This window comes from Triticum urartu, chromosome 2 (genome assembly GCF_003073215.2).
Source record: "Triticum urartu cultivar G1812 chromosome 2, Tu2.1, whole genome shotgun sequence".
NCBI classification, from domain to species: Eukaryota; Viridiplantae; Streptophyta; class Magnoliopsida; order Poales; family Poaceae; genus Triticum; species Triticum urartu.
Genome location: NC_053023.1, coordinates 462197876 through 462212239, shown reverse-complemented (window position 1 = coordinate 462212239; position 14364 = coordinate 462197876). Strand labels below are relative to the sequence as shown.

The 14364-nt window shown below is 47.1% G+C and overlaps 1 protein-coding gene across 1 annotated transcript; it reads left to right on the top strand.

Moving 5' to 3' along the window:
- The first annotated feature begins 2636 nt into the window (after nucleotides 1-2636).
- On the top strand, nucleotides 2637-4010 carry LOC125541673. Its single transcript, XM_048705018.1, has 3 exons — nucleotides 2637-3088; nucleotides 3214-3511; nucleotides 3597-4010. Exons 1-3 carry the CDS (start codon nucleotides 2778-2780, stop codon nucleotides 3828-3830), a joined length of 843 nt encoding a protein of 280 aa, XP_048560975.1. The 5' UTR covers nucleotides 2637-2777; the 3' UTR covers nucleotides 3831-4010.
- Nucleotides 4011-14364: the final 10354 nt, after the last annotated feature.

Genomic DNA, 14364 nt, shown 5'->3' with positions numbered 1-14364 from the left:
CATAAGAATGAAAGGATTCTCCAATAAATGGCGCCAGTGGATCAAAAATTTGGTTAGTAGAGGTAGTGTGTCTGTCGAAGTCAATAATGACATATGTTGTTGCTTTCAGACAAGAAATGTCTACGTGATGATGACCCTATGTATCAAGTGTTATTTAATATTGTTGCTTACATGCTAGCTATTTTGATTGATCGCGTCAAATATGATGGTCAAATTGCAGGAGTAGCGCCACACCTTATGGATGGTGGCCTCTCTAGTTTACAATATGTCGATGATATAATTCTTTGTATGAAACATGAACTGGATAAGGTTTCACATGCAAAACTCGCTTTCAGCATTTGAGAAAATGCCGGGCCTTAAAGTTAACTTCTATAAAAGTGAATTTTTCTACTTTGGAGAAGCGAGTGAGCGCAGTTGGTTTACACTTACCTATTAGGTTGTGCAAAAGGCCAATTTCTGATAAAATGTCTGAAATTCTGATTCATTATCAGCGTCTCACTGGTGAGAGTGGAAACATGAGGAGGAGCGCTTAGGAAAACGGTTGAGCAGTTGGAAAAAGAAGTTGCTCTCTTTTGGAGGGCGGGCGGTCTTGATCAATTTTCTCCTCACATTTTTTGTTCTTTATATGCTCTGTTTTTTCCAACTCCCAAGAGGGGTCTCGCAAAGGCTGCATTATTGCAGATCCAGACTCTTTTGGCAAGAAGATAGTGAAAGAAAAAGTGCCGACCGACCAAATGAAGTGTGGTTTGTAGGCAAAAAATTAAGGTGGCCTTGACATTCACGACCTGCAGGCCAAGAATGATGTCTTAGAGCATGTTCGGAACTCCTCCCAACTCTCCAAACTCCACGATTCCAGCTTCCCAACGCAGCTTCTTGCTCCATGTAGCGAAGTAATCCTGTTCGGAAGCATCGCTGAGCTTCACCATCGCCAACATGGTCCACAAAGCGTTGTTGGCCTGCCTTAGCGCCATAACGGGCCGGCTGGAACCAGTCCAGGTTGGCCAGCCCTATGTACGAGAATGGGAGTTGCTCGTGTAGCGGTAGGTTTTTTTGTTTCGAGGGGAGGAGAACGAATCAATTTCTTTGGCGGGGCAACTCTGTGTAACTATGACGAACTTTTAGCTTCTCGGTTGGGTGGAGCTAGGCTTTCTCCACTTCGTAATTTTGCACTATGGGCTGCCTTACCTTCTCAGATTCAGCTTCTTGGAGCAAAAACGTTCGGCCCGACTCCAAGTATGGAGTTCATGAAGTTGGAAGCTAGGGGACATCAGAACACACCCTTACTTAGTAAATTGTTGTTCAAACTTCAAACTACTTACTGAAGGTGACGTTGACAAATCATGTTGCGTAATAAGTCTTTAGGCCAAAAAGTTGTGTCCCTAGTCTATTGAAAACCTAATGACTCGCATTTTTTGGTTGGTCTAATGGGGCAAAGAAACTTCCTTTTCATTTTGGCTCCTTGGTTATAAAAGATGGGTAAGAGATTCATTTATGTGAGGACATCTGACTAGACAATGCATCTTTTGGTCTAAACACTAAATGAAGCACAAAATCAAAATTAATAAATAAATTAGATAACTCGCATAACTATCTATACTAAACTAATCTAAAAGGCACATGATATAATTTAGGCCTTTTATGGTGCAAAACGCTTAAGAAGATGCTTACTGAAATAAATCATGTTTTTCTTAAGAATCAGGTGCTTATCTTTATAACAATGGTGCCTAATTAAGTGTTTGTCTTCTACTCCCTCCGTTCGGTGAAGAGTATGCATTTGGCTTCAAAATTTGTCCATAAAAGGATGTATTTCTATGTTATATCTTCTCAATGTACTTTAAAGTAGAAAAAATGTTTCTCTCTCACCACATGGTAATTAAGACCAATAACACTCTATGCATGGTCTTCTTAATTTTTATATGCATTTAGCTCATTGGGGATTGGGTAATTAAAGAGAAAGATGGTGGTTTGTACCTTTCAAATGCATTTTTTACTTCATTCCATAATTTGTCCTACAATTTTTATATGTACATTTTTCACCAGACGAAAGGAGTATAAATAAGTATGGGTGCTTAGACAAGAAATGATTTTTTAAGCACCCCTGTCAGCATCGATAATTGAAGTGGCTCGTCTTTCAATCTATTTTGGATGGAGTTCGCAAAAGAATAAACATAAAGTACATTCAAGGATGAGTTATTTTTTAAGCAGACCCGAACCTCGGTGGAGCCGATAATTTTGTTTATCTTGGATTACATGTTTTTAGAAAATTATTGTTCCACGATTTTATGATCTATCTATACAAATAACAAAAGAAATCCCTTTGAAAATATCCATGATTTTTACGTAATCTTCTGCTAGAAGCCTTACAAGGACCTTATCAGGCAATCTCATCCTGGAGCCTCGACGCTGTTCCTCTCTTTCCTTTCTTCCCGATGGAACCATCCAGGCGCGAGCATGGACGACAGATGTGCCCGAACTAGACGGCGTCGCATAGAAAAATGAAAATGCGTTACCCCAAAAGTGCCACGCAGCCAGCCCTCGTGTCCTCGGCCCTGTACGTGCCCCGCCGGGAGCCCGGACACGTATCCCATCTGACCGGCGCCAGCGAACAAACAAATACTCCCACTCCCTCTTGCCCAGTTCCTGCTACTCCTTCCTCTGCTTTCCTCTCGTAAATTATAGTCCCGCGGTGCTGCTCTGTTCATTTCTCCGGCGGTCGGCGATCAGTTGTGCACCTGCCGTAGCTGTTGATTGATAGGGGGCTGATTGAGGTAGCTGCCATGTCGGGAATATCGCTGGCAGTGGCGCCGCGGTCTGACCCGGACAACGGGGCGGAGCGGCAGCCGTCGTCGGCGATGCTCGGGGGCGTCATGGGCTCGCTCCGCGTCATCGAGCTCCAGCTCGTCGCCTTCATCATGGTCTTCTCGATGTCAGGCCTCGTCCCGCTCATCGACCTCGCCTTCCCGGTCGTCACCACCCTCTACCTCCTCGCCCTCTCCCGCCTCGCCTTCCCTTCGCTCCACAGCAAGCTCGACGACGAAGCCGCCGCCGCCCACTCCGCCGCGTCCCAGGAGATCTTCCGCGGAAGCAAGTAAGTTCTCATCGCTAACCCGCGCTCCTCAGAGAAGATTAACTTGATTAGCACGTGGGGATTGTTCTTGTATATATTTGGATGCACTGTTCTGGATGATTAATTGTGCGCGCGCGCGCAAGCAGGCTGTTTCAGGTGTATGTGGTGATGGGCACCACGGTGGGGCTGTTCCTGCCGCTGGCGCACGTCCTGGGCGGGTTCGCGCGCGGCGACGACGCCGCCGTGCGCTCCGCGACGCCACACCTGTTCCTGCTCTCGTGCCAGATCCTCACGGAGAACATCGTGGGCTCGCTCGGCGTCTTCTCGCCGCCGCTGAGGGCACTGGTGCCGCTTCTCTACACGGTGCGCCGCGTCTTCGTCATCGTCGACTGGGTCTACGAAGTGTGGACCAACAAGCTCATCACCCGCACCGCCCCCGTTCAGGTGCGTTGATGTCACGATTTCCAGTTTCAGATATGAATCCTTTCCCATCGTGTGTCTGAACATCGCGTTCCGCGGCGTGATGCAGGATAAGGCCTGGGTGTGGTTCGGCAGGTACCTCGCGGTGGCGAACTTGGTCTACTTCTCCACCAACCTGTTCGTCTTCCTCATCCCCAAGTTTCTCCCCCGCGCGTTCGAGAAGTACTTCCACACGCGCGACGAGGTGTACGCCAAGACGGCGGAGGACAAGCGAGCAAGGGATCTGTCCTCGCTCGATGATGACGGTGCGGCAAAATCGGAGGTCTCCAAGAAGGCCGACTGAGATCGATGATCGTGTTCGTTGCGCGGCTGCGCTCGTAGTGTGCTCTGTAGCTTCAACGTTGCTTACCTGTATGTGGACCGGTGTTTGTACATTTGGGTCTTCGCTTCTCATTTCTGAAATTCCGTGTGAATGTAGTACTCCCTTCGTTTCAACATAATTGAAGTTCTAGATTTATTTTAAGTAACTTTTAAAAGGTTGGCCAGCTCAAAAAATGTGTCAAGATCTACAACACAAAATACATAGTATGAAAATATATACAGAATCTCAAAAGAGTAACTTCATGTTCTAGATGTTAGACTTGGTCAAACTTGAACGAGTTTAAACAAATTTGATTTTGAACTCACAAGTCGGGGAATAAAAAAAGTTTGACACCCGCGTCTGTTGAATAATTAGGCATTTTCCGGTTGAAAAAACATGATAGTGAAGATTCTTTTTTGGGGGAAGCATGATAGTGAAGATAATCGAGACAAATAACAAATTGTTGAAACCACTCCCTCCGTTCTAAAATTGCTACTCCCATTGTTCACTTTTATAAGACCTAAGACCTTGAAGACATTTCACTCCCTCCGTTTCAAAGTTGCTACTCCCTTTGTTTACTTTTATAAGACCTAAGACCTTAGAAGACATTTCAGAAATGAAACGACTTACAAAAATGAAAGACCTTGAAGGCATTTCAGACATGAAACGATTTACAAAAGTGAAAGGAGAGAGTATTAGTAATAACAAACACTCTTTGATTTAGAAGAATCTTATAGAATTATAGGAACTGCATAAGATAGGACTTCTATAAGAAAAATTCATTTAGGGCCCTTAGGTTTATACGAATGGAATTTTATTTTTATGGAAGAATTCTTCTTACATTTCAAAAAAAAATAAACATTAGTCTAGACTCAATGAAAAATTCTATGACATGAATCAGAGGTCATTTTTTTTTTCTATTCCTACTCATAGAATTTGAGATACATGTCATCTCATTTTCTATAATTTTTTTATTCTTTTGATCTTTCTACCCTGTGAATCAAAGAGGCTTAACCGTAACAGAAAGCATAGAATGACATACAGAAGGGCTCTCTCGTGCGGAGCCACCGCCATGGCGGCCGGAGCCCGTCGGAGCCGCCAGCCCTTTCCCCCTTCTGCTCCCCTTCTCCTCCCCCACCCTCCTCCACGCCCCCGAGCAAGGCGGATGGGCGCCCTTCCACCGCGCTCCTCCAGCCCTCCCCCGCGCCCCTCCCTCCTCCCGCCGCTGTCAGCGTGCGCCGCCGGTCCTCGGTCGTGTTGTGCTGGCGGCGGTGGGCATGCCCTTCCCCGCGCGCGGCCCTCCCCTGCTCGAGCAGTGATGGCCGGCGGCGGTGCGCCTCGGCCGGTGGCGGTCCGACGTCATGGTGTGGAGGCCGGCGTCGCTTGCCGTGGTGGTGCCGCCTCTTGGCAGCGGGGCGGTCCGGTGGTGCTGGCCGGCCGGTGGCGCGTCCCCGGCCTAGATCTGGGCTCGTAGGGTCCCTTCTGGGTACTTGCGGGTCGGCTTCGGTGCGACCGCGACGCTCTCTGTATGGGGAGGCTGGGGAGCGGCTTGGACTGGGACAGCGGCGCCGCCGACATGCCAGCTGCTGCGCGGAGGTGGGAGCTGTCCGGGCCTTTGAGGGCCCGGCCGGGCATGTGGGGCCACGGGCCGGTAGGCTCTTGCTATGGCGTCCGGTCGGCTGCCGTCGTAGACGGTGGAGGTGGGGCCCTCCCGTATGCCGACGGTGTTGCTGCCCTAGTCCCGACTCATCTTCTTCATTGTGCAGACCATCTTCGCGGTGCCGTGATGAGACAGCGTGGGAAGCTTCGTGTCCGTGTTGGCGCAGGGTGGTGGTTTGGTCCGGTGACGAGTTCTGAAGTGCCTGAGGTAGAGGCCGGGATCGGGAGAAATCCCTGTTGGCTTGGCCGACACCGACGCGGTGGCGCTTGAGGGTGCCGCCGGACCTTCCTGGAGGGCGTCGGGGCTACCCTTCCTCTCTCCTTGCCGCGTATCGGGGGAAACCCTTGGCAACAGCGTCAGTCATCGTTGCGTCCCTTCTTGGAGGTATTGTTTGGTACCGGCGCTTCGAAGTCTCGGAACTTGGTGGGCGATCTTCGGTGAACGCAACAGTCATGAGGCTTCGTCGTTTTTGTCGATCCGCCGTTAGCGGCATTTGTTTCTTCTTTTTTTCTCTTTTTTTTGGGGCGTGTTTGTGCTGCTTTCGTTTCAGTCCCTATCGATGGTTGTATCGGATGATTGCTTTGTAATACAAAGTGGGTGGAAACCCTTTTTTCTTAATGACATACAGAAAGCATAGAATGACATATAAAAAGCATAGAATGACATACGAAGCAGCGGAAGCAGATGTCCCGTTTGCCATGTAGTCGAAGAGATCATTGACGTCGGAATAGGATTGCTATTAGTAGTACTCCGAACACTAACCCTAACAGAAAGCATAGATATAACATACAAAGCAGCGAAAGCAGATGTGTCGTTTGTCATGTTGTTGAAGAGATCGTCGTCGTTGGGGAACTTGTCGAAAAGAGGAGCAATCTCCTATAGATGTGACGATAGGAAACTGAAAAAAGACGCACTAATTTCCATTAAGGAAGGAGAAACTGACACACTAAAGTACCTATTAATAAATGTGTTTCGTGTTAGTAGGCCGATAGTTTCAACTTCTTGCACGACAAAAATATGCTCACACACGGTATGAAGAAACCAATATACTAAGGAAAAAATGAATAGATAGAACATAGAATATACTAAGGAAGAAATGAATAGATAGAACATAGAGAAGGTCAATATTCAGGAGAACACGACGCTGATTAACTGATCTCGAGTGATCAGTAAAATATAAAAATGAAAATAAATTCAAAAAAAGTCTGAAAAAAATCATGGCAAACTTTGACAAATGTTTTAAATGCTTGCAAAGTTTCATCGTAGAATAACATTCGTGAAAGTCGTGGCAAAAAAATAAAATTGATGCTAAAAAAAAATGTTTTCGAAAGCATTTTGGAGAATCGTTTTTTTTTATTTGCCACGACTTCCACAAATGTCATTTCATGATAAAACTTTGCAAGCATTGAAAATATTTGCCAAAGTTTGTCATAAAAAAATCAGAATTTATTTATTTATTTGGATTTTACTATTCATCCGAGTTCATATGAGTTTGAGCTGAGAAGAACACTTTGGAGAACATATTGCTTCTCCAATCACTACCTGGAGTTCAGTCACAACAATTAGAGAAAGGCGACACATTCTGGTTTAAAGTAATTCTGCATTAAGTAACGAGCTTTACTGCAAGTTATTGAACAATTGAGTTGTAAATTGGAAAAATATATAATGTATATAGAACTGATAAAGAAATCAGGATACCATGTCGCAAAATGATGATACAATCATACAGACAAAAAAATAATCCATTGAAGAAAACAACAAAAACCTTTAAATTGAAGCAATCTACTCTGCTTAACAATAACACATAGAAGAGCCTACAGTGAAATTTCCAAGATGCCTACCAACCGCGTCAACCGCGTCCGGCGGGAAGGAGAAAGCGCGGTGTGCCATCTCGATCGCTTCTGCATTTGGATTCAATCTGCTTTGGCCCTACTTCCTCTCTGCGTTTCGAATTGAATCTGTTACCCTGCCTCCTTAGGGCATGTACAATGGTTGATAAGATAGTCTTATCTTAAGTCTTACATGTAATTTAGAGATGACAAAAAAGTATGTCTACAATGAGTTATATCTTAGCCTTATCTTCAATAACTAGCAATTCCTTAAAACATGATGAGACAAATTGTGCTAAGAGATCATCTCTTGTCTTATCTTAAATAAGAGAAGACAAGCCTTTTCTTACAAGTTCTCTCTCCTCCACCTCATCATTTATCCTACGTGGCACTCCTAAGATAGCACCATTGTACATGCCCTTACGGACCGCGCGCAGTTTCTGATCATTTTCCGTCAGCGCGTGGAACAACTGTGGGACGTGCGTTAGTGGGCTTGAACCGGCTGGATGGCTGGTTTTCTTGATCAATCCAACGGGCAAACGTCGTTCACGCCATTTCAAAATGCGAGCCCTCCGCGCTTCCCGGGCCGTCGAACGTGAAAGCAGTGGCCTACGATAGCGGCAGTTCGTTGCATCGTGCGCATAACCACCCACCTCTATTTTAGCCACCGTCGTCTCGCGCTGCCGCAGTTCCACGCTTCCACTCTCGCCGCGGCGCGGCGTATACGGGCATGAGCGCCTGTAGCACGGCCACCAGCCCCCACCACCCCCACGACCTCGCGCTCCGTCGGCCTGCCTGCGACCACGACGTCGTTGTTGGCTTCCGTGTCGACTGTCTGGAGCGGCGGCTGAGGGACCTGGAGATGTACTGGGATGAATACAAGGCCAGCCGTTCCACTTCCACGGCCATGCCGCCGCGGCTGCGCCATCGCCGTAGCCGCTCGGACACCACCAACGCCGGCTCGCCTTCTTCGGCCATCGTCACCGGTGCCGGCCCGATAACGCCGGACCTCTGCCCTATACTCGTAGGGCGCTCGCCGACGACGCCGAGGAAGCTGATCTCCTCGCTCCAGCAGATCAGCAGCGGCGGCGCCAGTGCTAGCACCGACGCCACGGTCGACGGCGGTGGCAAGATCCGAACCTACGAGGAAGACGCGTCCAGCGTATGCTCCGGAGATGCCGCGCCCTTCGTCGCTGTAGCAGCCATGGCAGCCGCCTCCTCGTGCTCCTGCTCCTGCGAGTGTACCATCCCGCGCTGTCCCTGTAGCTGCAGCTGCGGCTTCTCGTCGAGCACATTGTCCTCTGGATCTACCGCGTCCACGTCCCTGTTCTCGCTAGGTGAGAATGCAGCGGCCGGCGAGATGGGGAAGACGGAGGGAGGCAGATGGGCTACATGCAAGGTTGGACGGTTTGCCGCCATTGCCGTTGCAGGTGTGGCGGTTCTTGGGACCATGGTCGCCGCCGTCTTAAATTTGGGCATGGACGACGGTCATGTGGAGTTTCTAGTACCCCACATGATGTAAAATATAAGTAGTAGTGTGAGAACGATATTGTAGTCAAATCCGTTGTTCTTCAGGTCAATTTACATTATCTAGGAAACTTGTCAAGGTTCTGCAGGACAGAACTATGGTGTATGTTTTCAGTTCAGTTCGGTCATAGCTAAACTGGTCTAGGAAACTTGTCAAAATTCTGCAGGACAGAGTTATGTATGTTTTCAGTTCAGTCATAAGTCCATTTTTTGTGGGGAACTTTAGAGAGCTTTATTGAATAAAAGCATTCGCTGGACAGTCAGCCAAGAGGCTGCTGACTAGAAAGCTAGGGGTGGAGTCTAGCCAGCTTTCAATCACATTAAGTGTACATGCACGCTTAGCACACAGGTGTGCAGGACCATTAGCGGCTCTTATTACATGAGATATATCAAATGACAAAAAGCTAGCAGAGAGCTCTAATTTCAGAAAAAATCGGTGCTACCACCGAACGATCAGTGTATCTAGAGTTCCAGAGGTTTAGTGCCTCAAGACAGCCGGTTTCCAGTTGCACGTGCGTGTATCCTCGTAGCTTGGCAACAATTGCACCCTCCCGAAGAGAGAGCACTTCGGCGATGAAAGGATCAGTAACCCACAAGTGGGGTTTGCACCATGCACCCAGGGAAGCCGATGAAGAGCGGGCAATGCCTCCCGCACCCGCATTGCCAGCATCAAGCTGGATTGCAGCATATGTATTTATCTTGATGTAGTTAGTCTTAGGGGGCCGCCAACCGTGGCCCGACAGCGGGATGAAACTCTGCCGGGGAATGTCCAACAACGCCAGGTCCTCGCGGATGCGCCGAACCGAGGTAGCTGGGTCGATGGTCTCTTGATCATGTGTCCTCCTTTTGTGGGACATCCAGATAGCCCGCATGACCATGATGATGGTGGCACGGTTTTTTTCTGTGAATCGCTGCTCACAGAGTGTGTCCAGGTGTTGGGGTGGAGCCGTGGCAAGGAGATATCGAAGAGCAGCCTGGCCTCCTCCTAAAAGCGTTTTGCATGAGAACAATGCACTAAAGCATGCATCAGGTCCTCGTCCATCGCAAGACAGAGCTTGCATAAGCTTGTTTTCTTTATATGTTTGTGTTGTAGTCTTTTCATCTGGCCTAAGAGCATCTCCATCCAGCAGTCTACCTATTCCAAAGAAATGCACGTATAGAAAGAGTTGAGACAATAAATTGCTCTAGCAGTCTCCAAATTTTCCCCAAAAAATTGGAACTCTCCAAAAAAAACACTTCTCCTCAAATAGATGGACGGTTACAACTCTGCAAAAGTTTTCAACCCATGCCACATCACCACGCCACCACAGCCGCAATTGTTGCCTGCCCAGCCACCGTACACCGCAATGACCGACGCCACGCCGCACCACCGCAACGCCCGCCGGGTCGCGGCTCACCAAAGCACCGTCGATGTCTTACATTGATGCGATAAAGAAACAGAAGATAAATTAGTCACCAAAAGCCGTATAAAATTTATTATAGTAGATAGTCAAAAAGACATCATGCTGGTCTTGTTTGTTAAGACCGTACAGAACCAGCGTACTAGAATAACAATCATCATCGATAAAACGAATCATAGATCAGAACAATCCGATCTATTGACACGAACAAAGACGCTCCACGGAGATCCATCAAAGGCCAATACCGATTGAATCACACAAAATCCATCGAAAACACACCTCAACTCACTAGTTTTGTTACATTTCTCGATTCGAGTTCAGTTCAAATTCGAATGACATATGGCATGTCCACGTAGCCACGCAGGTGACATACGCCACGGTTTCTCCGCTAGTCTAGCACGATGGCGCTGGACGGGGTGTACCCGCCCGCCCTCTCCCGGATACTCGCCGGGATCTCGGCGCGCAGCACCTGCACCCTGAACACGATGCCCTCGCCATCGCACCCCACCAGCTCGAACACGCAGCCATCGCCGAGCCTCAGCGCGTTGTCCAGCGCGAAACCCCGCCACCCTGCCTCCAACCGCTGGATGTGCCGTCCCCCTGTGAAGCGCATCTCCCAGGACCGACCCTGCCATGTCAGGGTCGCCGGCGTCGGCTTCGATGGGAGGAACGGCACCATCGACCTTGGAACCACCTGAACACACCAACAGGCCAGAACGATAGACCAACATGAGGAAATGCAAGGAAAAATATGCACTACCTCAGCTGTAAATTCAGGTACTGGGAGAAACATTGGAGCCACTGAAGTCACAAAGTTCATCTATATTTTAGCTTGTCCATCTGCAATTCTGCATGCATTGTTTTGTGCCTTTATATGAAACGCCCCAAATTTCCTCCATTTGCAGAACAAGTGTGTCACTCACATGACCTTTTGTAACTTCAAAAAAGAAAAAGAAAAATCTTCATTGAAATTTACTGGTTAAGAACTTCGGATATCTACACTAAACATTTGACTGGTTCCGATTTATAATATATGTTAATTGACAGCAATGATTTACTACTGAGAAGGATCCCACTGAATCTGTTAAGGAGTAAAAGAGGGGTATTCCATTGCCTTTTGCCCATTTTCAGTAGTCAACTTATAGTGAAATTACAAATCTGGAACCAGAAGTGAACAAGGAAACTTCAATGACATATCCCGAACCCGACTAAATTGCAGTGACAGATATAGAACTGTTTTAAGTTCAGAATGAAGTCATTCCTTTCTGTACAGTAAGCTAGCTACTGAATAAGATCTGTGTCGAAATCGAGCTGTGATGGTAGCATCATTTTACCACTTGAAATGGTTGCTGAACATGCGACTTGCATACGACGCATGCGAAGTATGCTTTCCCAAGAAGAGGGAGGATCCTGGGGTGCGTCTTCTCCACCTCGAGGCACGCCTTTGCCGACTCCGGGTCAAGCTTATCTGGTGGGCCTGCAGAAATGGCGGCCTGGCTAGTCTCCCCTGTAGAGCTGGCCACTCCATGATCCTTGCCGCCTGCATCTGCATGCACCGCTAGAGTAAGCCATTCGTGCTGATTGTGTCAAGGAACACTTGAAGGTGGACATGACGGGGATAAGATTACTTGAGATGCCGCGTGATTCCTCGGAGGGATTGCGTCTCCGATAGACTGGAGGCGTGACCATGATGCTGGAATCCGCTGGAATCGGCTCTGCCTGGAGATCAAACCAACACGCAGAAATCAGACGCAGTGTGGTAGATAAATCAAAAATACCAGGGCGTCGAGGACCCCCCAGGGCAAAGGCTTCTCTGGTTTGGGGTTGAAGAAGGCACGGTTAATCTTGCATGGAGAGATGCAGAAGGTTAGCAGGACCGAGATTTAGTTGTGGTGCATTCTTACCATTGCTGGAATTTGGGAGGAGAACGGGATGGAAGAGAGGGGCAGAAGCCAAAGCCTGTCGATACAGCAATACAGGTGAAGTAAACGTCAGTACAGTCGGGTGACACAGGCCCCTGGCACACCGGGCCAGCGCACCCTGTTTGCTACAGTACACAAAAGTCGGAAGAGGAACAACCGCCGCCGACTCAGGGTCCCGGGACTCGCAGCATCCTCCGACTCCGCCGTGCTCGTGTTGGGCGGCTGGCTGGTGTTGGTCCGCTCGCAGGCAAGATAGAGTAGGACACGAGACTGTGATTTATGGTAAACGTCTTGCCGACGTGCTTCGTGTTATATAGATGAGTTGCAAGCCCAAATACGCGTACAGGTTGTTGAGAAATACATCTTGGAAGAGAAGAATACAAGAGATAAAAGAAAATAAAAACTATATAAGTATCTTGCCTAACTCCTCCTCCTTTCGGTTACAAGAATCTCCTCTTGCCGTACACACAACTGCGGGTATGAAGTCATGACATGTTTAATACCCTTCCTTAATCACAACTTCATCAAGTTGAGATTATGTTTGAAGTCTTCAAAATTTCTTGTGGGCAGAGCTTTAGTGAAACCATCCGCAACTTGATCTTGAGAGTGAATAAACTGAATATCCAAAAGTTTATTTGCAACTCTTTCTTGAACAAAGTGAAAATCTACCTCAATGTGTTTAGTTCTAGCATGAAAGACTGGATTTGCTGATAAATAGGTAGCACCAAGATTATCACACCATAAACATGGAGCTTTAATGCTTTTCATACCTAGTTTCTTTAAAATTGACTGCACCCATATGATCTCTACTGTTGCATTTGCCAAAGCTTTGTACTCTGCCTCTGTACTGGATCTTGAAACCGTGGCTTGCTTCCTTGCACTCCAAGATATCAAATTTGGTCTAAAGAATACTGCAAAGCCACCATTTGAGCGGCTGTCATCTAGACACCCAACCCAGTCTGAGTCAGAGAAGGCACTGATAAGTGTGGAGGATGACGTGTTGAAATTTAGGCCAATGTTCAACGTATTTTTCACATATCTTACTATACGTTTTGCAGCAGTCATATGACCAATGGTAGGTGCATGGAGGAACTGACATACTTTGTTGACAGCAAAGAAAATGTCTGGTCTGGTCAATGTTAAGTATTGAAGTGCACTTATCAGGCTTCTGTATTTTGTACTATTTTCTGAACTCAGAAGCTCTCCTTCAGTAAGAGACAATTTTTCTGTGCTAGATAAAGGAGTAGGTGCAGGCTTACAACTTTGTAAACCAACCTTTTTCACTAAGTCTGTTGCATATTTTTCTTGAGAGAGGTGAAGACCATCCTTGTGTTGCTTGACCTCAATACCAAGAAAATAATGTAGATCTCCTAGATCCTTGAGAGCAAATTCTGCACTCAAATCCTTCAACAATGCTGTCATTGCTTCATCAAATGAGCTTGTCACAATTATATCATCAACATGTATGAGAACAAATATGGCTATGCTTGACTTGTTATAAATAAACAACGAAGTGTCGGACTTTGAAGGAACAAAACCAAGTGCTTGCATCTTTTTACCGAGGCGAGAATACCATGCTCTTGGAGCCTGCTTCAGTCCATACAATGCCTTGTCAAGCTTCCACACATGAAGTGGTGCACGTGCATTTACAAACCCAGGTGGTTGTTTCATGTAAACCTCTTCTTCCAGAACACCATGGAGGAACGCGTTCTGTACATCTAGCTGACGTAGACTCCATCCCTTGGACACAACCATGGACAAAACAAGATAAATAGTAGCAGCTTTTCCAACTGGACTAAACGTGTCCTCATAGTCAATATCATACCATTGTTTAAAGCCCTTTGCAACAAGTCTAGCTTTGTAACGGTCAATGGTCCCATCAGCGTTCCTTTTTATCCTAAAGACCCACTTACAGTCAATAAGATTTTTACCTCGTTGTGGAGGAACCAAATGCCATGTTCTGTTTTTCTTAAGTGCCATGATTTCATCATGCATTGCTTTTCTCCAACGTGCATCATCCAAAGCTTCTTCAAGAGTATTGGGTTCTCCTGGTTCACCTGTAGAACATACTGTTGGGGAACGTAGCAGAAATTCAAAATTTTCCTACGTGTCACCAAGATCTATCTATGGAGAAACCAGCAATGAGGGAAGGAGAGTGCATCTACATACCCTTGTAGA

Excerpts from the sequence above, each read along its gene's own strand:
- LOC125541673 (XM_048705018.1), top strand. The coding sequence starts at position 2,778 with ATGTCGGGAATATCGCTGGCAGTGGCGCCGCGGTCTGACCCGGACAAC. Across the intron at positions 3,089-3,213 it reads GAGATCTTCCGCGGAAGCAA|GCTGTTTCAGGTGTATGTGG; the intron begins GTAAGTTCTCAT and ends GCGCGCAAGCAG. Across the intron at positions 3,512-3,596 it reads CCCGCACCGCCCCCGTTCAG|GATAAGGCCTGGGTGTGGTT; the intron begins GTGCGTTGATGT and ends GGCGTGATGCAG.